We start from the raw sequence: 24658 nt of genomic DNA, 5'->3' as shown, positions 1-24658 counted from the left end.
TGCTGACTGGCTTAACAATACAAAATAGCGATGTAGAACCACACACAATGTTACACAGCGAACCCCTGGTATTCCTTGACCTAACTCACCACGCTGCCACACGCATATATCAGCTGATCAGAACGAAAGCTTGGAAAGATCTTTCTGATTGTAGGCTTTTCAGTTAGACTGGTCTAGAACCTTCAAATCAAAGGATAAAATAAACCTACAATTCTACTGAGGTATGTATTATTGCTGTAATGTAATCTTGTTGTTGAATACACCCGTTTTATTTAGTGATAGTCGCACTAAACAAATATTCATAATATTAATGGAAGTAAAGAAAATGCTGACCACAGCTGAGTTATTTAGTGCCTGCTAATATTTAGTATAGACAAACACAAAATCATAAGTCACAAACCGCACTGAGAAGTCAAATGTAAATAAAAACAATGTGCTCACTAAAATATCAAAGTTGCTTATTGCTTACACTGAATTTAAACCAAATTTTATGCACAAATTTGCTATACATGCAGTTTCATGTCTAAAGAGATAAATGGTGTTTCGTAGCATTGCAATAGCAGCATCTACCTCTTTAGACCCAAACATAACGACTTATTAACATATCGTGATGATAAATCAAATAACTATATTCAAATGCTACCAAAGAACACGTTGCTTTAGTATTGAAAATTTTGGATAGAGGTTAAGTTGAATTTAGGTTGAACTGCACGCACATGGGCTGACTTACATGAGCTGCTCCATATTATTAATGGTTAACGAGAGAACAACTCATTTTCTTCATACTCTGTGAACAATGAAGTGATTAATTTGTTCACTGGGATGTTACCTTTTAAATATAGGTGAAATGAATAAACAAGACTTGTATTTCCGCTACATTGAGGCACCAAAAAAGAAGGAAAGAAAATTAAAAAAGAAGGAAAACTGGGAAAATTTGGAAATTCTCACATTCTCATTTTTCTTAGCCAATATCTTCTTGGTCATGTTATCATATAAATATGGAATGTTTTTATGAGATTTAATTCATCTAAAATGTTATGCATTGCTCGATAACCTACTACTAAAAACAATCTGATATAGTGCAAACTTTGTTATGAATGAAAACGAAGTTTTTGTCATAAAATATTTGATGAAAATGGTATGAAACTGAATACATCAAAAATGGAGTTGTCTTCTTATTGTAAGGAAAAAATTCTACAGCAGCCAATGCTAATAATTCCCGGACTGAACAAGGTCTCAGCAAGATCGAAAAATGAAAAGTACGAACATTTAAGATTTTCAAGAAATAGACAGTCAAAGCCAACAGAGTGTGGAAAATTGTGAGCGTAGGCAATGCCATTTAAAAAGCCTTTTTTACAATTGCTATTAGGGTTGAAATTACAGGAATTGTACTTTCTCGTCAAACTTCAGTTAGATGACTCCTGCCAGACAGCAGACTAATCTGTAGTTGATTTTGTGAAAAGAGAGCAATTTCAAGTTGGATGCCCTTCCTGTTTCCATGGGTAGCGTATCTGGTAATTGAACCCAACCAGTCATTCACAAGGCAGGCGTTCCAAGACATGTTTCATGAAATCTTTCTACATTTGATAGGCATATGTAATTAATGATTTTAAAATTTAAATTGTTAAGATGGTACGCCAATGAAACCTCTGAACCATTTAAGAGGTGCAGTGTCCTAGGCAAACTCCCTTAAACTCCTGCAGAAAAACGTTACGGCATTGAAAACTGTTTGATAGTCAAATGTTGAAGTCGAGCATACAACCGCACAATGCTATTTGTGTACATACTTTTTCAAATCAATAAAGTTATGTAATAAAGTAGCAAAGATGTAAAGCGAATCAATACGTTTATACTGGAGAGTTCAAAGTGTTACGCATAGTTACAATGTATGTAATATAAATATGATTCTGTTTGCGTAAGAAAAGAATGGATTAGCAAATATAAACGCAAAGCTAATAGCTGGCTCATGCTTTAATTGCCTGGACTGGAGTTCAAACAGTGTCAATCCTTCTAGAATTAAATAGTTTTCATTTAAAGACGACTATAGCTCTATTGTTTTTGCTAAATGCAAATACAATAATAATTTCAGAGACATTGAAAATGAACAAAACTAAAGCCTACAGGAGATTGAAAAAGAAACAGAAGCAGACCACACTTGACTGGATTGAGCCGACGATAGCTCGTGAGAAGATCATAAAACTACCATTACGGGACATACAGCAGCTTGCCTCGGAAGGCCTTCAGCGCTCTAGTTCACTAGCAGATCTTGAAATGTTTGGTCTGAGAAATTTCATCGAAGTTGTCGATCTCGAAAAGGAAGCAAGACCAGAAACAACATACACATCACTACCAACCATTTCAACTCAACACAAATATATTCGAAACCGACCAAATCAGAGGAAGACGGAGACGCCGCGAGGCATTCGGCATTCGGAGTTTTCGTCGGCATCGCCTTCAAATGGATATGCAATGTTACAAGCTAAGCTAAATGCTCTCATACTACCAACACCAATAAAGAGAAAGGCTAGCAGGTCCTTCAGTGACGGTAGTACAGGATTTCACGGACGAAAGATGGCAACTGGTAGGAAAGAGAATACTGTTGCTAAGTCAATGCCACAGAACCAGGAAGAGAGTAGTCAACCTACTGAGCCGGCTATACAGTTTCCGATTGCATCGAAAATGCGGCAGTTGCTGACTATAGAAACAATCGATCAACCAACAACACCGTCGATCCGACATGACACAGGTAGGAACAACTCCTATCTGAGTTATATAGTAAGGGATGGTTAACATTAAACTGATACAAATGATGGCTCATATTTAAAGGTTGACTTGTTACAAAATTCACATTACAGTAATTTGGTATCAAAAGATTCGCCATGTCTTACTCTGTTGTGTTGTAAGAGCCAAATATGTGGAAATGCGATTACAAGCTCTTAAAAGCTCAAAAACGAAAAGCCGCCGTATATTGGAATCTCTTTATTTCGATGACATAGCCACGAAATTTGGTTATCGTCATGTCACGTATGTTCTCACATGAATTGAAAGGCCAATGCACAGCTCAATATAAAACTTATCGTAGTACTAGTTTATGACAAACACTTCGGGTTTACCGAAGACCCCCGTATCAAATATAGATGCTCGCTGCTTTAGTTGTGTTTCGGCCTGGTCTAATCGGCAAGTCGTAATCTGATTATGTGACCCAATACTTCGCAAATAATTTTTGCAGCACTTTTCGATTATCACAGGTGACCAACAGGATCGTCATGATTGTCAGACAATGATACGTACTCCTTCGAGGAAAGGTTAAAAAGTTAAATGAATTTTTACTGTAAGTTATAAGATATCACTGCTAAAAGTGACAGCGTTACAATGACGATAAAACAGACGCGTAAGAACGATAGACATGGTTTTATTGAATGCGTGAAGTATATTTGTGAAAATATTTCGACGAATAAGGTTGCATGAAAGTGTAAACTGAAACCATCGCTCACAAATGCGTCACATTTGAGCCGTTTTGAAAAGAGAATCCAAACTACGGCGGTCTCGCGTGGCTGCGATTAACTGTTCGTTTTTGAGCTTTTAAGAGCTTGTAATCACATTTCCATATATTTGGCACCTACAACACAACAGAGTAAGACATGGTGAATCTTATGATACCAAATAACTGTAATGTGAATTTTGTTGCAAGTCAACCTTTAAAGTGATACAGTTATGGATAGGTCATATTGGTGCGAAACAGTTTGGGATGGATCATATTGGTATCTTACAGTTAGGGATGCAATTAGGGATGGATCATGTTAGAGCGATGACAGTTAGAGATGGCCGATATTGTTGTGAATTGTGATGCAATCAGATGTAGATCAAAATGGTGTGATACAGATAGAGATGGGTCATATTGGTGTGATTCAGTTAGGGATGGGTCATATTGGTGTGATACAGTTTTGGATGGGTCATATTGGTGTGATACAGCCAGGGATAGATCATATTGGTGTGATGCAGTTAGGGATGAACCATATTGGTATCTTACAGTTAGGGATGGATCATATTGGTATGATACAGTTGAGATGCACCATGCTAAATATTAGAATGCTACAAGCAGGGACGAGCCGTATGCACACAAAAAAGATTCCCTGACTTAGTTGAAATAGAGAACAGCATAGCACTGTTACCAACATAACATGTAAAAATCATTTGACGCTAACAATGAAATAGTTCAAAACAATAGTATAAGCCTAAATGACAATTTGTGGTGAGAATTACTGGTTGAGAACAACAGCTACTTGTTAAATCAATGCAAGGTCAGCTAACCCAACATGATCTTCTTTGAAAAAATTTGCTGTTTGTGGAGTCTTTATGAGTTATGGGCTCACTGAAAAACTTTGTTTATGTATTGTGACTGATAATCAAAAAGCTCTTTGCTTTTTCATAGATAAAAACAGGTTCAAGTCCTATTGCAATGATTTAGTCGCTACCTTGGACACATTTAATAGCTACTAAGAATACCACTTGATAAATACTGAAAAAACTAACAATAGTGTAAGGTGTAACCACAAACAGTTGATTAGAAGACATTTAAATTGATTACTAGTGGCTAGTCGCACAGGAGTTTTTCCTTTTAAATTTGCATTGAGGTAACGTCCGAAGGGATATTCTTACCAGTAAGCGTGTTACTAGAAAGCTAACTTAGCTTGCTATAGTTAATCGAAAAATTGTATGATGATGTCCCCTATGGGATTGTAGGATTTTGGAAAAGCCTTGTAGCAGGGCAAATCTTAAATAAAATGCCAGTATTTTTTTAAGAAACTCACTGGCATTTTATTCAAGAAACTTTCTTGTCAAGGTTTTACACGTGGCTGGCAATGTTGATATGACACCCTTGCATTTGACTATAGCTCTGATAACCATGAAGACGTACAGAGAGGTCACTACTAGTCTGCTAGCCTATGTCTATCTGTTGCAGCCACAAAGAGAGCATCGACCACTAACCTTTTTAACCAAAGAAATAGTCAATTGAAGGAAGTGAGCCGAGCGACGAGGTTCTATTTTCCAAATTACGCGAAGCAGAAACAAAAAAGCATGCTAGTTGCTTGTGACTTGATAACCAAACCTTGTACATTAGTTGCTCCCAACAAAACTGGAAAGGCGGACAATAAAATAATCAAGCAAGTATCCTTCGTTGAGGATGTAGGCGCTGCTAAGAAGTCAGAATCTCCGAAACCCACAAGTACTGCGCTAACAGAAAAACAACCCACTTCAGGCAGTCTCGTATTAAGTGCTAAAAACCTAGAAATGTACAACACATTGAAAATGACCTCTGACCTGAGCGCGCCTTCTGAGGACGATAACAGAATAGTAAATTGGATAAAAGAGCGACAACAGTGGACTAGTGATATGTGTGATGATATACCTGAAGTAGATGAAATGATTCGGAGTGCGTCATTCCACACCAGTTCAGATACAATGTCCGCATGTGGATGAAGGATAACCAGATGAATGATGCCCGGTGAACTTTGGATATGCTCAAAACAACACACTTGCGTCTCATTGACACTTGTAGGAATCTTTTACATACATGTACCCAGAAAGCATTACCTGTCCATTTTCTGGTTTTTACTAAACTTGTGTTGGAGATGTACAACTCATTCTGCAATAAAGTACATCTAGCCAACAGAACCTATTAGAAAACTTGATTCTATGTTAGCTTGTCGGTTTTTCTACTCCCTGAACCCGGAGTAAGAATTGTGATAGGACCATCTACACCAATTTTTAAAAAACACATGCACATTGGTTATGCAATAGTTCTCGTAGGAAAAGGCAAATACTGTGTGATAGCAATAATTCTAGTTTGAAAACTAACAACCAGCCTGGTAACCCTAAATGATACTAGCGGACCATCCGTATAGAGTTGCTGTGACATCGTCGGAAGTGTACAAAAAGCTACTAATTGCAATTTGCTGAATATGCTCTGCGCCGTGTCGCTGTTATTGTATATTAATGCCTGATATGAATATACGTCATGAATCTCTGCCTAAACCTCTATAAAATATTACCGAGATCAACCGGCTGCATCTAACTAATGCAGAAACAGCAGTACGAAAGTAAAATTGATTTTCAGCGATAATTGCCAACTTTCACAACTCACTGGCAGCATCATTCAGACTGCGATAGATCAGTCAGCACGCTACCTGATATTTCATATAACGACCTGTTGATACCATATTGACACCTGTTGATAATGTATCTCAAATGGAAACATACAACTCCATCACAAGTAATCTGTTATTCCAAAAAGGTAGAAATTATATAAAAGATTAGTAGATAAACGCTGTAATATTTCAGCCATTTTTACAACGCCGCAGACAGTGCCTGCGCAATGTTACCTCGAGATTAAATAAGTTCCAATCTTCAGGCCAACTAAGATTGTTACCCAACAGGAAGTAGACCAAAAAATATTAGACTTCGATACACACAACGGCAGCCTCTCACTTCCCCACTTTGATTTGATGTTTTTTTTCCTAGAAGCAACGGCATCACTGTGAGCCACGTGAGGCTCTCTTCAGTGAATGGTGCCTTTTTTCTTTAAGGATTGATACTGCTCTCTTGGCCTTCCTACAATAGAAAAGCAAGCCCTTGGTCCTTCACATGCAATACCACTGACTTCTAGCAGCTAATAGTACATCTCGATACAAGCAAAATTTGTTACAGAATATCAAAGTATGAGCTAAGGAGACTGAAAGTTGTTAGCTATCAAACACACACAATGCAAGGTCAATTATAATAATAATAGTTCAGAGTATCTAGTATGCTATACTACAGACAAACAGCAAGCAGTGACATGATGCTGTCAATATACCAGATGTGACCATAAAAAGATATAACACTCAGGTTACGTTATGGTTGATGGAAATTGATTTTTAAGGAATATTACACAACCAAGCGTGCCCATATTATGTGGCTTATGATTTTCATTGATTCTGTTCTACATCACTAGTAAAGCAAGTCTGGTAACAGTGGCAAATGGTTTACAACTTCTGAATGCAGTATCTGCTATTTACTATTAGTTTTAACCATGCATCGTCGACAAATTGCAAGCAGGGGTTGTTAAAACACAGTCTTTAATGGTGAATGCCATATTTACAGCTTATGAAACATTGATGACTTACATTCCATGTACAAAGGCCATTCAGCTATTAAATAAATTTAAAAAAGTCTCTTTTGAATGTCTATATACTTTCTAATGACGACTAACATAATTTTTTTTTAGATTTTGCGATCATGAGAATTTTTTTGAGGTTTTCCAAATTGGCTGACCAAAACCCATGCTCCAGAATTTAACAGAGATCAGTTATCAAATCTTTGATATCTGAACGGTGTAATCCAAATAAAATTTACAAGAGAATGGTGAATGTTTAAACAGAAGACAGTTTTAGCCAAAAAAGTGTCTACAAATGGGCAAAACTGTTTATAAAAGGTAGGACAAGAATTGATGAAGAGAGATCAGGCAGGCCTGTTGATGTGAGATCCTTTGACATGATTAAAGCAGTTAATGAGCTTGGTCAGTCTAAGAGAAGGGTAACAGTGAAAAATGTTGCAAAAAATTTATGAGTCCCCATAACTTATTCATGAGGACCTGGCTTACTGCAAAGTCAGGTTTTACTACCATAGCGACCATAATGACAGGTTTTACTACCATAGCAACCATAACGACATGTTTTACTACCATAGCGACCATAATGACATGTTTTACTACCATAGCGACCATAACGACAGGTTTTACTACCATAGCGACCATAACGACACGTTTTACTACCATAGCGACCATAACGACAGGTTTTACTACCATAGCGACCATAATGACATGTTTTACTACCATAGCGACCATAACGACATTTTTTACTACCATAGCGACCATAATGACATATTTTACTACCATAGCGACCATAATGACATGTTTTACTACTATAGCAACGATAATGACAGGTTTTACTACCATAGCGACCATAATGACATATTTTACTACCATAGCGACCATAACGACATGTTTTACTACCATAGCGACCATAACGACAGGTTTTACTACCATAATGACATGTTTTACTACCATAGCGACCATAACGACATATTTTACTACCATAGCGACCATAATGACATGTTTTACTACCATAGCGACCATAACGACATGTTTTACTACCATAGCGACCATAATGACATGTTTTACTACCATAGCGACCATAATGACAGGTTTTACTACCATAGCGACCATAATGACATATTTTACTACCATAGCGACCATAACGACATGTTTTACTACCATAGCGACCATAACGACAGGTTTTACTACCATAATGACATGTTTTACTACCATAGCGACCATAACGACATATTTTACTACCATAGCGACCATAATGACATGTTTTACTACCATAGCGACCATAACGACATGTTTTACTACCATAGCGACCATAATGACATGTTTTACTATCATAGCGACCATAATGACAGGTTTTACTACCATAGCGACCATAACGACATGTTTTACTACCATAGCAACCATAATGCCATGTTTTACTACCATAGCGACCATAACAACAGGTTTTACTACCATAGCGAAAATAATGACATGTTTTACTACCATAGCGACCATAACGACATGTTTTACTACCATAGCGACCATAACGACAGGTTTTACTACCATAGTGACCATAATGACATGTTTTACTACCATAGCGACCATAACGACATGTTTTACTACCATAGCGACCATAACGACAGGTTTTACTACCATAATGACATGTTTTACTACCATAGCGACCATAACGACATATTTTACTACCATAGCGACCATAATGACATGTTTTACTACCATAGCGACCATAACGACATGTTTTACTACCATAGCGACCATAATGACATGTTTTACTACCATAGCGACCATAATGACAGGTTTTACTACCATAGCGACCATAACGACATGTTTTACTACCATAGCAACCATAATGACATGTTTTACTACCATAGCGACCATAACAACAGGTTTTACTACCATAGCGAAAATAATGACATGTTTTACTACCATAGCGACCATAACGACATGTTTTACTACCATAACGACAGGTTTTACTACCATAGTGACCATGACATGTTTTACTACCATAGCGACCATAACGACATGTTTTACTATCATAGCGACCATAATGACATGTTTTACTACCATAGCGACCATAATGACAGGTTTTACTACCATAGCGACCATAACGACATGTTTTACTACCATAGCAACCATAATGACATGTTTTACTACCATAGCGACCATAACAACAGGTTTTACTACCATAGCGAAAATAATGACATGTTTTACTACCATAGCGACCATAACGACATGTTTTACTACCATAGCGACCATAATGACAGGTTTTACTACCATAGTGACCATAATGACATGTTTTACTACCATAGCGACCATAACGACATGTTTTACTACCATAACGACCATAATGACATGTTGTTGCGTTAGCTGATTTTCAATTCATGACAGCTTTTCGTACTCTTGCTTCCTTATATGTTAGAATGTTTTACGTAACGTCGTATGCCGAGACAAATATTCGATCAAATTTTATATCACGTATTCAAAAATTGATACTTGGAGGTGATTATAAGTTGAGGTTGACTTACCATTATTTGTGCACTATCCACTATCTTTTTTAAAAGTGTAACATTCTCCTCTTGAACTTTAATTTTTTTATTTTTCTCAGAGAGACTCGTTGAGAGGCATGACAAACTCTCCATATTTTTAACAAATTCAAATTTCAATTTGAAGGATTACTTAAAGAGCATTTATATTCTTTAGCCAGTATTAGTTTAAATAACTGACAATGGCAAACAATTCTAGTTAGTACTTTATTCTTCATCTTTTTAATAATCCTTTCTTGGTTCTTTAGCCATTTTTATGATTTCTTCTTAAATATTCTCTCAGTGGTTTTTGCCCTTCTAGCAAACAAATTCACTTTAAATATACTCTACAAGGTCTACTCAAGAACACTTAAATGTTTGTAGTTTATTTCATACTCAGTTGATCTAGTTTATCATTTGCTAGCTTCATTCTACATATCTGTGCTGGACTGTCCAATGCATGAAATGCATGCATTTTTAAAATGGAGTTGCTATGGCATGGCATTAGAGATCTGACTGTATTGAAAACAGAATTAAAGTGAAACCAATTTGTAATACCACGCAAGCGGATTAAACAAAATTGTGTAAATTGCTAAATATCCTTGCTCAGTGATTAGTCCTGATTGGTCAACCTTATCCACATCTTTGACAGTAACTCAACTTTCTGTCATTTGCGCTTTCACTTTGAGGTCATCATGATGTGGTGCGCTCAGCTCTAGCACAAAATGTTGGCATCCTTGATCTCTATATGTGCTGACCTTAAACTGCTAATGTTACTAGTGAATGGAGTGCTAACCATCATAAATTTTATAAGAAAATCGGAGACTTTTCAGACTATGACCTAGTATCTGTAACCGATGATATAGGCTAGTTTTACTGACTCTGGTAACTTGTTTGAAATAATACAAAAAGCTGTCAATTTGGTCATTTCTTGTTTAATTACTGATTGCATCCCAATTTTGCTCTACCTATTATTGTTGTACGAGGGACATTCAATAAACAAGGTGAATTAGTTTATAATTAGAATATTATATTAAAATAACTTTAAATATTAAGCATCAGTATAGAGTATGGTTAGGTATTGAGTGTACCAAAACAGGAACCTTGCAGACACAATTTGATGGTTCAAAACATCAATATTACATTGAGTTTTCACCTTTTTGTGTACACGCAAAAACTCACAGCTTAGAAATAACGAGAACATATTTTTAATGCTTTTAACATAAAAGCAGGATTTGGAATAGAATGATTTTACTAATTTCAAGCCCTGCTCGTATTAACGTTATCATAGTAGTACCAGAACTAGCATAAAACTAGAATAAAACTGGATAGAGTGTCTAATTAATTAGTTGAGACAACCGCTGACTACATTGCGTCAAAAATGCTGACCTTTTTTCAGCAAGAGCAAGTTCCTCAGGTGTTGGCTCCTTGGGAAGAACCGATGCATCAAATATCATGGTTCTGAGCCTGTTTAAACAATCTCCTTGATTCAAGATTTGTTTCCTAGTTTTGTCAGATGTGACTATCAGTTCTCCATGCTTTGTTATTCGATTAGCTTCCTAGAGAACAAATAATTGCACAGTGCATTCCGGTGTAAAGTAAAATGGCACATTCTTTGATACTTGGCAAAATCTATCTAAGGATAGTGATGAATCATAGTGATGAATCATAGTGATGAATATCCAACCTCAACCATACATGAGAAATCTCACCTTTTCCATCAATCTGGGCTTTATCCAGTCTGGGATCCATGTTGCCTCCCTAACATTGAACCGCAACTCGACCTTGGTTGCAACTGCAGTAGGAAAATCCCAAATATATCTTAGAAGTTGTGGAAAAAATTGAACAAATTCAAATAAATAAAGCCAAATTTTTTTTACAGCACTCACCTTTGTTCACATGCTGTCCACCAGCTCCTCCACTTCTGCAGTATCTAAAGTCGAGTTTATCTGTAATAAAAGCGTCAGTCATCCCATCTATGTTCAATGGAAAAGATTGAATGGTCATTTTGTAAAGGATCATTCTATAAATCAAATTGCTGCACACTCGACTTGTCAATAGTGACGTCAAATTGACAAGAACTGTAAAATTAATGACAAAAAGCCTGGACCTAAAATCTATTATAACAAAATTCAATTGTTTTAGTCAGATTGAAAGATTGTAGTAGTAACAGACCCATGGGTATATTTCCTGAAAACTGTTCTTTCTCTGGCCCAACATCATGAGTTGACCTTGAACATATCTACAATGACGACAACATTTATAATTTTAAAACACTAAACACAATAAAGATTGCTCATATATAAACACAATATATGTATAACACACAGCAATACGTAGGCGGTTGGTTGGAATTCGACGTTTGGCACATGTACAGCCAAGTAACCGATACTCAAAAAAATTAAATTGAAAATAGATTGTTTATGGCTTGAGCTACATTTTATGGCAGCTCAATCAAAAACAAATTAAAACAATGAATGTTTTACAGCAAATGTTACTTGCATGAAAAAGAACTATAAATAATTTTGTAAATATAATATTTACCTGATTCGCTAAAAAACGGCGATTTATGCTGGTAATAGCACTTTGTGGTAAAAATGACGAATTGCTAAACACAGAAACTAATCTTTTGCAACTTGATGAACGAATGCTCGAAATCATTCCGGTGAGCTACAAATGTTACGCACGGTGATTATAATCCACTAAAAAAATAAGTGGACTCGTTAGTAAAAAAAGATTTGTTAGTCAGTAAATATAATCATTGGCAAAATCTTAAAATTTCAACGGTAGCGTGGCCGAGTGGTCTAAGGCGCTGGTTTTAGGCACCAGTCCGAAAGGGCGTGGGTTCGAATCCCACCGCTGCCAAATTTTTTTGCTTGATATATTTAAATTGCTCATACATCTAAATTGTAAACTGTAAGATGCTATTTTATACATTCTAAATCTTCGCATATTGATGGTAGTAGCCTTGAAAAAACGTTTGATAAGCAAGTGACATACCAAGCGGAAATAATTAGCTCCGTTGTTGTACCAAACAATATATTAGCACTGGTATACTTGAATGATACACATGTAGTCATAGATATAGTAAACCCTAGATATGCGAATAATCAAAACAAGTGAGGCCTATAACTAGCATGACGCAACGTCATGGTGATGTGTAAAGTGAATCAGCTGATCTATGAACTCCTATTGACTTAACACTAAAAACTGCTCAATTTTTTCATAGTTTGTGCATGTGAGACTGCATATTTTATTGATAATATATAGCACTGACTTTGGATGAGAAAGGCAAGAATCTTAGACACATTGTAATGGATAATACCAATGATTTAGAAGCTTCTATATCATTGATCATACAAAGCGTGACCAAATAGAAATTAAACTAATAACTCTCTGCTGTAGTTTTGATTCTTCTTTTTAATATTGAGACACGTGTGACTGCAGGCTGTTTAGGTCTACCACCACGTCGGCAGCTCGTTGTCGAGGCTGTAGGTGTGTCCTGATTGTCAGAAGCTGCAGGTTGCTCATCATCATGGATAGTAGTATCACCAGGTGTAGTATTTTCAGGGTCGGGTATTATGGTGCTGGCTGCTGTCTGAGATGTTCTTCCACATTTCGACAGGCTTTCTGTTCTTATGGTTGGTGTCCGTCTTTTCACAGCTCTTGGCTGAAGGTAGGTTGGATAAGCTGTAAATATTGTAGATATTGTGTAAGATTTTAGCATTGGTTTTCTTTCAATACCTGGTGGAATCTTGTGGCAGTCTTTCTGAAAATGTCCACTGCATAATACAGAGCTTGATGTTGGAGTCCAATACTGTCTTCGCATCGCCTTTACCCAAGCATTACGGGTTTCAGCTCGTTTCTCGTTTGGAAAGCGGTGAAACACCAGATTTGGGCATTTCTCAGGATTGCTTGAACATCTCTAGGCACAGAACCAGCTGGGGCTTGACTTTTTCTTAGCCTAAACATTAACAATACATACATGAAGTAGAATGAATATTATTACATTATTTGGAATGAGACAAAAAAGGCATTTGATCAATCATGCCAAGCTAGATTACAACCCTATCAGTTGAGAGACAAGTTTGTAATATGTGTGGTTGTAATCAGTCTAGACACTTTTTCTTTTGATAGTCCCAAGCATTCATTCACATCACTTTCAATTCAGAATAATCATAGAAAGGTATGTTCGTTGTTATGAGACCATGATAAGACAAGTAAATTCAGTTGAGTTGGTAGTTAGTTTGTTTCCAGTAGTTTCTTACTACATGAACCAATGGTATAGTACATGTGCAAAGGTTAGGTTTACCAAGTATTTAAAATTTTTATTGTGGGTTCACATACCTGGGATGTTTTTGTCTCCTCTGATGACAATTCACCAAGAATTTGGTCTTATTGTAACGTTTATAACTTACAAACTAGTAGGACAAGCATGCTTTCACTACTAAACTCATCACTCAGCCGAAGGCTCTGTTGCCGTTATGCACATCACTGCGATGTAATGTTGTGAGAACAACAGCCGATTATTATAGGCCTCACTATTGCTCCATTGCAATGATAGCTATTTGCCAATATAGGGTTTACTATATCTATGGATATAGTGGAATAAATTAAAATGTTGAGTTTCTATATTTCAGTTAATCAGCACTAAATTATGAGTACGGTAAATCTGTTGAGCCTGAAATCGCAAAAAAAGGAATGAGTTCAACACGATGTATCAATGATGACATCAAGAGTAGTAGTGGCTATTGCTAACATAATAAGCAACTTGAGCCAAGAAAGAGCATATCTTCCTTTTAATCATCACACCTTGGCAACACAGAGTTCCAACTTTGACCTTAACTGAAATTGAGCCTAGGTCTCCTACATTCACGACCAATTCTTTACTACAGAACATTCCACTCCCAATTACATTTGTGGTTCCTCAGCAATATATGAAGCTTCAGAATTGATTTTTACTAAAAAGGAGACAGAGGCGAGCATCATGCAGCCTGTTATGGGTAGTTAATAGTAATGAAAACGGTGGTGAGTGATTATACAACATGGCATCGTAGGCAAACTTGGTTTGGGGACATACCTGCCAACTCTCACGCATTGGGCGTGAGACTCACGCAATCACCCCAAAGAAAAAATGAAAATGCGTGAGAAATGCGTGAGATTTTTGCCCCAATTTCCACAAATTTATATATACTATCATTGATACATCAATTGCCCCAAAACCAAATCTCACGCATTGCCCCACTCTTGGGTTGGCAGGTCTGTTTGGGGAGGATAGTGATGCAGTGACTGTGTTGCCAGTGTTTAGTGCTCGAACTGTCACATGGACAATTGAGAGTGGTGTAAAGAAAAGTGATAGTGTTCAATGATTGTGCTACAGAATTAATTACTTATTCGTTTCAGAAAGAGCGAGGGTGTTTTGATTACTTTTGTGCAGTAATCGAGATAGCGGCCTTCGTTATTTTTAACGATGGCTGCATTCAGGTTTGATGTTAATGACTTTTCCATGTAAGTCTTGGCTATCAGAATTTAATTTATGTATAGAACTTACCACTCTATAAATGTGTAAGGCTGAAGGAGGTCAGGTTAATTTTAGGGGTCGCATTAAACTGCTTGCGCTATTGAGTGCTATAAGGGATGATGGCCGTGAGGCTTTACAGTCTGTGGTATTTAGTTTAGAGTCTCATGATTCTACTTATGAGCAGGCCATGAAAACCTAAATAGAATTTATGATGCAAAGGAAACAATATACGATAGGGTTATGAAACTTGTTCACTGTTCTCAAGCATGTGATGAAAATGAAAGGGGTTATATGTTAAGGATTGAGAAATGCAGCAAGAATTTAAACTTTGGTGGTGATGATAACAGGAAAGATTTTGCACTTGCGATAGCTGTTAATGGACTCGGAGAGTCTAAGCTACATAGGCAAATGATGCAAGAAAGGGATTTAGATTGGACAAGGTTATCTGACACTCTCAGAGCTAGACAACTTGCTCGTGATTCAGAAACAGTACTAAAAGATGCTAAGGCTAAAGCTAGTGGTACAGAGGCTTCAGAAGTAGTTTCCATTGCTTTTAGTTAATCTAAAAATAAAACTAGAAGCACTAGTCGTTACACTAGTGAAGGTTTAGAAGTTCAAAGAACTTCTCGGAAAGAGTGTAAGGACTATTATGATAATAGGTATAGGAACAGGTACCCTAAGGCTGGGTTTAGAACTTCAAGTCATGAGTCAAACTACTAGACATGAATGTAGAAGCCGATATAGAAACTCTAGTGGGTCTTCTAGTGCTGATAGACAAAATTGGCGCACTAGGTCTAAGGTTGAACTTTCGCCTAGGAGTGATAAATGTTACAACTGTGGTAGTCGGCAGCATCGTCTTTGCAGTTGTCCTTCTGCTAGGTGCTTTACTTGCAATAGGAAAGGCCATACTAGTATTGACTGTGCTAGGAATGGCTATGAACACTCTCAGAGACAGGATCTTAACAGGTACTGCTATGATAGAAGTAGTGGTAGCGAAAGTGAAAGGAATATGGACAGAGGTTCAGGTAGAAGAGCCAGGGACTACACATGTTCCCATCATCTTAGTAGGAGGGTGAGGTTTTCTTTTTCTAGTCCTAAATAGCTAGACGATAAAATAGTCAGAACTTTGAAGGTAAATGGTATTATGGTTGATTTTCTGCTTGATACAGGGGCTGAAGTTTCAACAGTTACTGAAAAAACAGCCAACAGGTTAGATTTACAGCTAAGAACGCCATCAACTGTTTTGACTGCAATATATGACTCTGAGTTAACGGTAGTAGGTAAAGCAGAGGTTCAGTTGAGAAGTTAACACAGATCTATTGTAACTCAGGTTCATGTTATAAAAGGATTGAGCAAAGACTTTGTAGGCATAAATGAGTTGAGGCAGCTGAAATTGTTAGCTGTTTTACATGCATTAAGTACGAAAGGTTTTAAGCCAGTTACATTGTTGCCTCCTAGACCTATTCCTGCTGGTCTATGTTGGCGTCTTTCAGATGATGGTAAGTTGCAAAACTTGACAAATAGGTCGGATAAAAAAGGTTCCAGAGACAAGGACAGGAAAAAAGGTTGACCAGGAAAGTTATCAATGAGCAATGGTACCAGCTCAGAAGAAGCTGTTCCACAAACAAAGGTGCATGGTCGTAGCACCTGCTACGCAGAAACAGCTCAGGGTAAGCCGCAACCTTTCCTGGATCAGATAAACAGCTTCCTTTATGAGGTTTAGTCTGGTTTCATGTCACGTGAGGTTATCCTACAGCATAAACATGCCCTTGCTGAACGCAAGTTTAGGATAGAGGAGGAGTACAAAAGGGCTATTGCGGCCGTAGAGGTTGATGAGCGCCAGCTCCAGCCGGAAGTCGAGAATAAGCAGAAGTTCAAGGCTGTCTTGACGAACTTGGCTACCCTGAAGGACGCTAAACTGCCTGCTACCCAGGCTAAGGTAAAGTCACCTACAGACAACCAGCTGTCTGTGGGAGAGGAGACCCACTTGGCTCTCCACACCTCACATCAGGGAGGTACAGAAGAGACTGCTTTGTCTGCAACCTGTTCTACCCAAGAAGCTGGTAAGGCTCAGTCACAACTACCTACAGACAACCAGCTGTCTGTCGACGGAGAAGCCCACTTAGCTCCCTACACCTCAAAATAGGGAAGTGCAGAAGATACTGTCTCGACAGCAACCTGTACTGGCCGCAAGGCTGACCATGCCGAAACAGGTGGCATGGTTGCCTAGGGTAATACTTCTTGGACTAAAGAGATGGAGGAGTAGGAGGCCCTGCTAGAGGATGAGCCAGGGTTGGAGGAGGAGTGTATGATCCAGCCGATCCAATGACGCCGGCAAAAGAGGTTGACCGAAGCACGGGAGCAGGTGAGACAGGGACAGGTATGTACTCAGGACTTGCAGGCTAAAGACGAAGATGACAGGTTAGGCTGGCGAGAGCTACTATGACCCAGAGAGTAAGTATGGGAGAGGATGACTCAACCCATACACATACCAGTGAGGCCACTTTTAATTTTAGTATGGGTTAACACCCGGCTACCCTCATGCTCATCTGCAACTACTAAGCTCCCGTTTAACACATTGGCGAGCTCATGATGATGCAGGTTCAACTGTATTAGTGTACCAGAGGATAGTATGTCGGTGGTTGTATCACGGTGTCCGACATGCATGTCGGACACCGTGACTGAAGCTTGTTGCTTCCTAACATGAGTAGTAGTAAAACCTATGTTTAAACCCCAACAGTTACATGGCCTATGTTCAGTCTTCAAAGAAAAAAGGGCATGTTGTATATGCAGGTGTCTTTTGTGCACCCGACTATGTTATAGGAACTTGGGCTAAGGAAGCCAGATAGACTTTGGAAGGCAAAGCCTCTCATCCAGGCTTGCAAAATTATGTAGCTTATTGATAAAGCTAAGGAAAAGCTAAATAGATATGAAGAGGGGTGTATATGAGAGCATGTATGTATATGTATATTCTTTTTCCTGCTGCGAGAGTGAAGACGTGGTGAGTGCATATATAACACTAGGCCTCCTACATTCACGACCAATGCTTTACAACAGAACACTCCAATCCCTATTACATTTGTGGCTCCTCAGCAATATATAAAGCTTCAGAATTGATTTTTACTGAAAAGGAGACAGAGGCGAGCATCATACGGAGTGCTATGGGTAATTAATGGTAATGACAACGGGAAAAGCTATTGTACACCACTGCAAGTTTTCAAAGATGTGACTATGGTCAGGCAAGCATACCTCGTGTAGAATTATGAAAGACTTACCTGATTCGAAACCTAAGAGTAAACTTTTACACTGACTTCCAGATAGATACACTTCTAATTGTTGTCAGCTTTTCCAACTTTTGGCAATGTACAGTCAAACATCCACTAGTGAGATTAACTCCCTTCAGTAGGTTGAAGGAAATTTTACCAAAATAATGCAATATCTTTTGTTGAATTCGTCACCTAGCTTACAAAACTAATGATAGATCTTTGGGGTAATTGCACATAGAAAACTAGGCACAAAAACCTCTCTAGTTTGACTTGTTATTAATGAATTGTTTTAGCAAAGAAACATGGAAAGTGAAGTGCAGGGTAGAGGTGGTGACAGAAAAACAGTAACTTCAACTAAAATCAAACTTAGCTATTCATTTATTGTCACTTGTAAATGTTTACCTTTTAATTATCACCAAACCCTTCCCTTTCATAACTGGATGCTTTGAAAAACTTACTCATATGTTGGAAATTACTTGAGGTGTCCGGATAAGTATTCTCTTTAATTTTATATTATATGTGGGTATGTTAAAAGGTTGAGATGACAGTAAATCGAGGTTTATTTGAATTGATATTTGTCTAAACTGTCTTATATCAGTCTGTCTGTACTGCAGCAATCATAATGGTGACCAGAAAGTAAAGATTTTCTCTACAAGTGTAATGAAAAACACAACATTAAAAATCGTTATGATATTTACATACGAACAAGCTACTCAGTTATTCTTAGCTTGTGTATCCCAAAATCCACCTTCACGAGATGATAAAGTCTGACTAAATTCTTACTATGCAAACAGTCATAACTAACACTTCAGACTGCAACAACTAACATGCCATACTGTAACAACAAATACGTCCTATTGTAGTGGCTAACATTCCATGCTGTAAGTCATACTGCAGCAACTAACATGCCATACTGTAACAGCAAACAAGTCATACTGCAGCAACTAACATGCCATACTGCAACAACAAATAAGTCATATTGTAGTGACTAATATGCCCTACTGTAACAACAAATAAGTCATATTGTAGTGACTAATATGCCCTACTGTAACAACAAAGAAGTCATATTGTAGTGACTAATATGCCCTACTGTAGCGAGTTAGGTAAGTAATCTTTCAAATTTTACGCTTTACATGTTAGAAAATTTGTATGTTGAAGAGATTGTAAGTAGAAGTTTGACTGTGCTTTGCTAAATAAAGCCAGACTTTACTCGAAAGATTGATAGTTGAACAAACAGAATGCAGATTAGCACAAAGTATCTTTCATCTTTTACTATTTGTATTTAAACATATAAATAGTTTCTGATTAGAGGTCAAAGAAATGTTAAAGCAATAAAACAAGTAGCAGCTAAACAATAGAGTGTATGCGTATATACAAAATGTACAAAGAGGTATAGAATGAATAGCCTTTATTCCAACCCAAACCCAGGGGTCTCAATCATCATCAAACACCACGTGAGAATTTTTTGGCATTTTCTTTGCTTGTTTGACCTGCTGCTCCAAAACCTATAAAATGTAACACAATTCCACAGTTAGCAGCCCAGCAATGCTTCACAGTATTTGATACTCCAGCGATATGCGGTAACAATATCAGGTAGAGATGTGTTTTTGACTATATCTGTCCAAAGTTTAACCAGTTTGCTGGTGAAATGACATAAATGTCATTGATTCTTTTATTGGCAATTTATATCGTTTTTGGGTAGAAGTTGACAAAACCGTTCCCTGGTAAAACAAGAAAAGGATAACAATTATAGTACTGAGTCCTAAATATTGTTGGCAATGTATTTATCTATTTAGAACGATTATGTGAGAGTAGATTGCACTATGCTATACCCTAAAGAAAAAACAGAAACGCGATCCCTACTAAAAATGGAAGAAAACGACATGAGTCAGGGTGCAACTCGACGTTTTAAACGAAAATCTTAAAATTTCTTTGATCCTCCGGCGGTTTGACAAGTTGATATGATAATAATTCAGATGAAAGTAATGGTGTAAGAGCTGAAGACTTCGAATACAGCGAGAAAAGTGATGGTTATAGTAGATGGACAGATATTTAAGCACATCAATTACATAATTTTTTTATCATATATTTCAATACATCACAGTCTTGGCTTTCGAATGAGCCATTGTTTGACATGGTGAAACAGACATTGGTTGGTGTTTATAGGATTTCCCCAAAGCTCTACCATAAAAATGTTCAATGGTATAGACTCAAATTGTGACGTCACAAATTTTCATATGCGGTGTTGTGCGCTCTTACCGCTTATTTTATTACTTATTATTATCAACTACGACAGTGCTGCCCAACCTTTTCCGAACATGGGCCGGATTTAAAAAAAAATGACGCCAGTGGGCCGGACTCACATTTCTAGTCTTACATTCTTTAATAGAACTATTTGAAATGGTTTGGAAAAGTATTCAGAACTGTAAATATTGATTGTATTTTTTATTTATAGAAATTACCCTTTATACAATTATAATTCATAACTCAATTTAAACATAGGGGGTCCTACATATGATACTACATGTATTTCTATTACTTTTATTGCTATCAAAAGATTATAGTCTCCAGATATTACATGAATACGAAATGATCATTAGAAATTTTGATTTAGTGCCTTAAATTCTATAAAATAAATTCAACAATTTATCAAGATTAAAAAAAACATTGTTCAAATGGCTTTGTATTTCAATAATAAAACAATTTCATTTTAGATGTAAACCGGTAATGAACGAAAATATCAGTGAGAAACTTGAAATTGTTTCGAGTCATCAAGAAGCTTTTCGATGTCTGCCGGAATATTTGTTAAGGCCAGTCGGAGTTCATCTTCGAGGTGAGCGTCACTCAAAGAATTTCTTTTGTTCGATTTTATTAATTGCATGCGACTGAAGAGATATTCACACATCCATGTCGAACCGAACAAAACGAGAAAGCGTTTTGCGTAGCATGTAAGATTTGGAAATTGAGTGTGAGGCAGACCGTATTTGTAGAAGTCCATCAGATTCCTATTTAAAAATTGACTCTTGACATCAAAATCACTTTGTAATTCATTCAATTCCATTTGAAGCTCAACGGGGGCATCAGCAGGATCCACGTCAAAAGGCATTGAAAAAAATTTCAGCTGGTCTTCACAAGCACGGAAATCCTTAAATCTCCTGGCAAATTCTTCCTGCATCCGTTTTAACTCACTCACAAAGAATTCCCGGTTCATGGTTGAAATGTGCGACTGTTTCTGAAGGCAAGGAAAGTGGGCATAATTGCTGTCAGCAATTTGAGCAATCCACAAATCCAGTTTCTTTTGGAAAGCTGTCACCTCCCCAAACAAATTATGGATGAGTTTTTCTTTTCCTTGTAACCGCACATTCAACTCATTCAGTTTGTCTGTAATGTCCACCAGAAAAGAAAAATCATTCATCCATTTGTCGTCATCAAAATTGATGCATAAATTTCCTTTTGCTTCAAGAAATGCTGCCACATGTTCTCGAATATCGTAAAAGCGTTTCAAAGTACGTCCACGGCTGAGCCACCTGATCTCGGTAAAGTAAGGAATGCCAGAAAATTCGGCGTTTATCTCATCGAGAAAATTTCGAAACTGTCGATGATTCAATGCACGACTCCTAATGAAGTTGACAGCTTTCACGACATTATCCATGACGTGATCAAACTTAAAGATTTTGGAGCAAAGTGATTCCTGATGTATAATGCAATGGTACCACAATATTTGGTCTTTACTCACATTCAGGGATTCCAGTTTTCTTTGGATGAAACCACGCAAGCCTTGCTCCTTGCCGATCATGGCCGGTGCACCATCGGTAGCAATTCCCACCAGACGATCATAAGTCAGTCCCGCCTTTTCAAGTGCAGTGTCGATTTCTTTGAAAACAGCAGCACCCGTGCAATTTCCTTTCATGGGGCATAGAGCAAGTAATTCTTCAGTGATATTAAAAGTTGAATCAACACCTCTCACGAAAATCGCCAGTTGTGGTGTATCAGTAATGTCAGTAGATTCGTCGATGGCAATGCTGTAAGTTTCGAAGTTTTTACAAAGTTCGTTCAACTGCATTTTCGTATTTTTGGCCAGTTCTTCAATCCTTCGGGTTATTGTATTACGCGACAAGCTAACACATTTTATAGCTTTCTCTTTCTCTGGGCACAGAATTTCAATCGCCGAGGTGATACATTCTTTGACAAAATCTCCTTCCGAAAAAGGTTTCATGTTGCGTGCAATCTTTTCAGCAATGACGAAACTCACTTTGGCGTACTTTTTCGATTCATCATCTACTTTCCGAAAAATGTTCTGTTGTGAGACTAAATTCTTTTGAAGTAAAAGTGCTTTCTCCTTGCGTTGATCTCCTTCATAACGATTATGGGTCGAAGCGTGCTTTAATGTGTAATGCCGTTTCACATTTTCAGCTTTTAGAACTGCGACTGTTTCACCACAGATCAGACAAAGACATTTTGCATTTGATTCCACAAAGAAATACAAATTTGTCCATGCTTCGTTAAACCTGCGATTCTCCTTGTCTACTTTTCTGATTTTTCTAGCCGACGCCATGGATGAACAAAATTTGAAATTTATTGTGAAAAAGAAACTACTGTAATTTGCTCATCGGTATAAGAAGGCTTCCTTATCAAAGGTTGTGCTGGAGTATATTTGAAATTGAATCACCTCAAAAGCCAGTTTTATTGATGCGGAAAGTCAATAAGGCGTGCGCGCCTCGGTGGAAAATACCATAGATATTTCAATAAGCGGTAAAAAGTTCAGCGTTTTCTATTGAAATATCTATGGTAATTTCCCAGCAGTCCTTCTTCAACCAGCTGAGGTGAGCGCCCTGAGGCTTTTGATTCGACGATCGAATCAATCAATCGTACACGCTGTGATACTTCACTTTTTATCAATTTTTCAATGTCAGCAAAGACACTAATTTTTGACCTAACGCTACTGAATTCTTCAAACTGAAAACTATTGATTAGTAGCCAATCATCTTCGAAGAAAAATAACAGTTGTAAGCTTCTGCGTTAATAACAGGAATAAGTTAAAGACTGACGCACGGGCCGGATTCTAAGGCTTCATGGGCCGGATCCGGCCCGCGGGCCGGACGTTGGGCAGCACTGAACTACGATAATGACGCTAGTGGCAGATGAGGGTAGGACAACTCCAGAGAACCAATGAAGATAACAAAGGAATCAGTGTCATTAGCTCTTCATGTACAGATTATTTCTATGATAAATAACTCAGATTCCAAGCACCGTGCTATGTTTTCCCGATGATATTATGCACTAATCCTCTCTTTTTATTGTGATGTTGAGGGGCACGACCGAGACTAATTAATTTCAAGCATTGCGTGATCTCACGAAAGTGCGATTGACCTATAGTCCTAGGGCCACGCAACCGCAGGTCACAATTTAATTGACGTGATTTCATTACCTTTATCAACGACAGTACATTTATTGAAGCATAATTAATTAACCCAAGACATGTGTTTGTATTGGTCAGGCATTAGCACATTCCGGGCATTGTTGATTATCTAGAATCCTAGTTTATTATTAGCGCTCTCTGGGTTTAACAGCACCGATTGTAATAAAAAAGCGCAGCCTCAATGGCATAGAAAGGGATCGACTACCTAAGGCTAAATAATAATTGTGACATCCCATTGTGGGAAAACACAACCTAGTGTTGTTTTATTGCAGGAGATACTTTTGACACCCTGGTTTTCATAGTTCTATTATTCTTTGTGTATTGAATATAGGCTCATTTGAAAGCCAAGACTATGATGTATTGATCTATATAATAAAAAATTATGTAATTTATGTGCTTTAAAGAAACAGGCATGTTTCAAAGCATACCACATTTAGACAACTGTTGTGATACCTATGTGAATTGATAGTTTACATACAAAAGAAATTGCTAATACAAATAAATTTGATTTAAAGCTCCATATGTTCATAGAGTACCGATATTATTAAGTTCTCGACAAAAAACTACACAGGCCTCGGTCGTTTTTATGGAGATTTTGACCCAACAAAAGGGTTAAACAACATGCTAAGTCAATGTATCTAAATGATTGCAGATCAAATCTGATTCACTTCATATACATTGTGAAACGCTTTAGTCTAATAGCAGGCATTTTTGTAAATGTATATCGCTATAAAACTGTCTGCAAACTATGAAGATAAAATATGACAATATGCATTATGC

General features: G+C 37.4%; 2 protein-coding genes and 1 non-coding gene across 3 annotated transcripts in view; 2 read left to right on the top strand and 1 right to left on the bottom strand.

Annotated features, from left to right (window-relative positions):
• Positions 1 to 2100: 2100 nt before the first annotated feature.
• Positions 2101 to 5481, top strand: LOC137390674 (uncharacterized). Its single transcript, XM_068076999.1, has 2 exons — positions 2101 to 2746; positions 4964 to 5481. Exons 1-2 carry the CDS (start codon positions 2101 to 2103, stop codon positions 5479 to 5481), a joined length of 1164 nt encoding a protein of 387 aa, XP_067933100.1.
• Positions 5482 to 6124: 643 nt separating this feature from the next.
• The window catches only part of LOC137390673 (la-related protein 7-like), a 38254-nt gene continuing 19720 nt past the window's right edge, over positions 6125 to 24658 (bottom strand). The window contains exons 11-19 of the mRNA XM_068076997.1: positions 19914 to 19964; positions 16948 to 17096; positions 13115 to 13454; positions 12217 to 12342; positions 11848 to 11914; positions 11562 to 11621; positions 11385 to 11467; positions 11062 to 11231; positions 6125 to 6612 (exon numbers count right to left, since the gene is read on the bottom strand). Coding sequence (XP_067933098.1) covers positions 6534 to 6612; positions 11062 to 11231; positions 11385 to 11467; positions 11562 to 11621; positions 11848 to 11914; positions 12217 to 12342; positions 13115 to 13454; positions 16948 to 17096; positions 19914 to 19964 — 1125 coding nt within the window. The 3' untranslated portion in view covers positions 6125 to 6533. The remainder of the gene's footprint in view (positions 6613 to 11061; positions 11232 to 11384; positions 11468 to 11561; positions 11622 to 11847; positions 11915 to 12216; positions 12343 to 13114; positions 13455 to 16947; positions 17097 to 19913; positions 19965 to 24658) is intronic.
• Positions 12458 to 12537, top strand: Trnal-uag (transfer RNA leucine (anticodon UAG)). The gene has a single exon. It is a non-coding gene; the product is annotated as a tRNA-Leu (tRNA).

This window comes from Watersipora subatra, chromosome 3 (genome assembly GCF_963576615.1).
Source record: "Watersipora subatra chromosome 3, tzWatSuba1.1, whole genome shotgun sequence".
NCBI classification, from domain to species: Eukaryota; Metazoa; Bryozoa; class Gymnolaemata; order Cheilostomatida; family Watersiporidae; genus Watersipora; species Watersipora subatra.
This window is presented reverse-complemented; position numbering and strand designations above follow the sequence as displayed.

Bases quoted from the DNA above. Each gene is read 5' to 3' on its own strand.
- LOC137390674 (XM_068076999.1), top strand. From the start codon at position 2,101: ATGAACAAAACTAAAGCCTACAGGAGATTGAAAAAGAAACAGAAGCAG. The intron at 2,747-4,963 runs GTAGGAACAACT...TATCTGTTGCAG, and splicing joins GTCGATCCGACATGACACAG to CCACAAAGAGAGCATCGACC.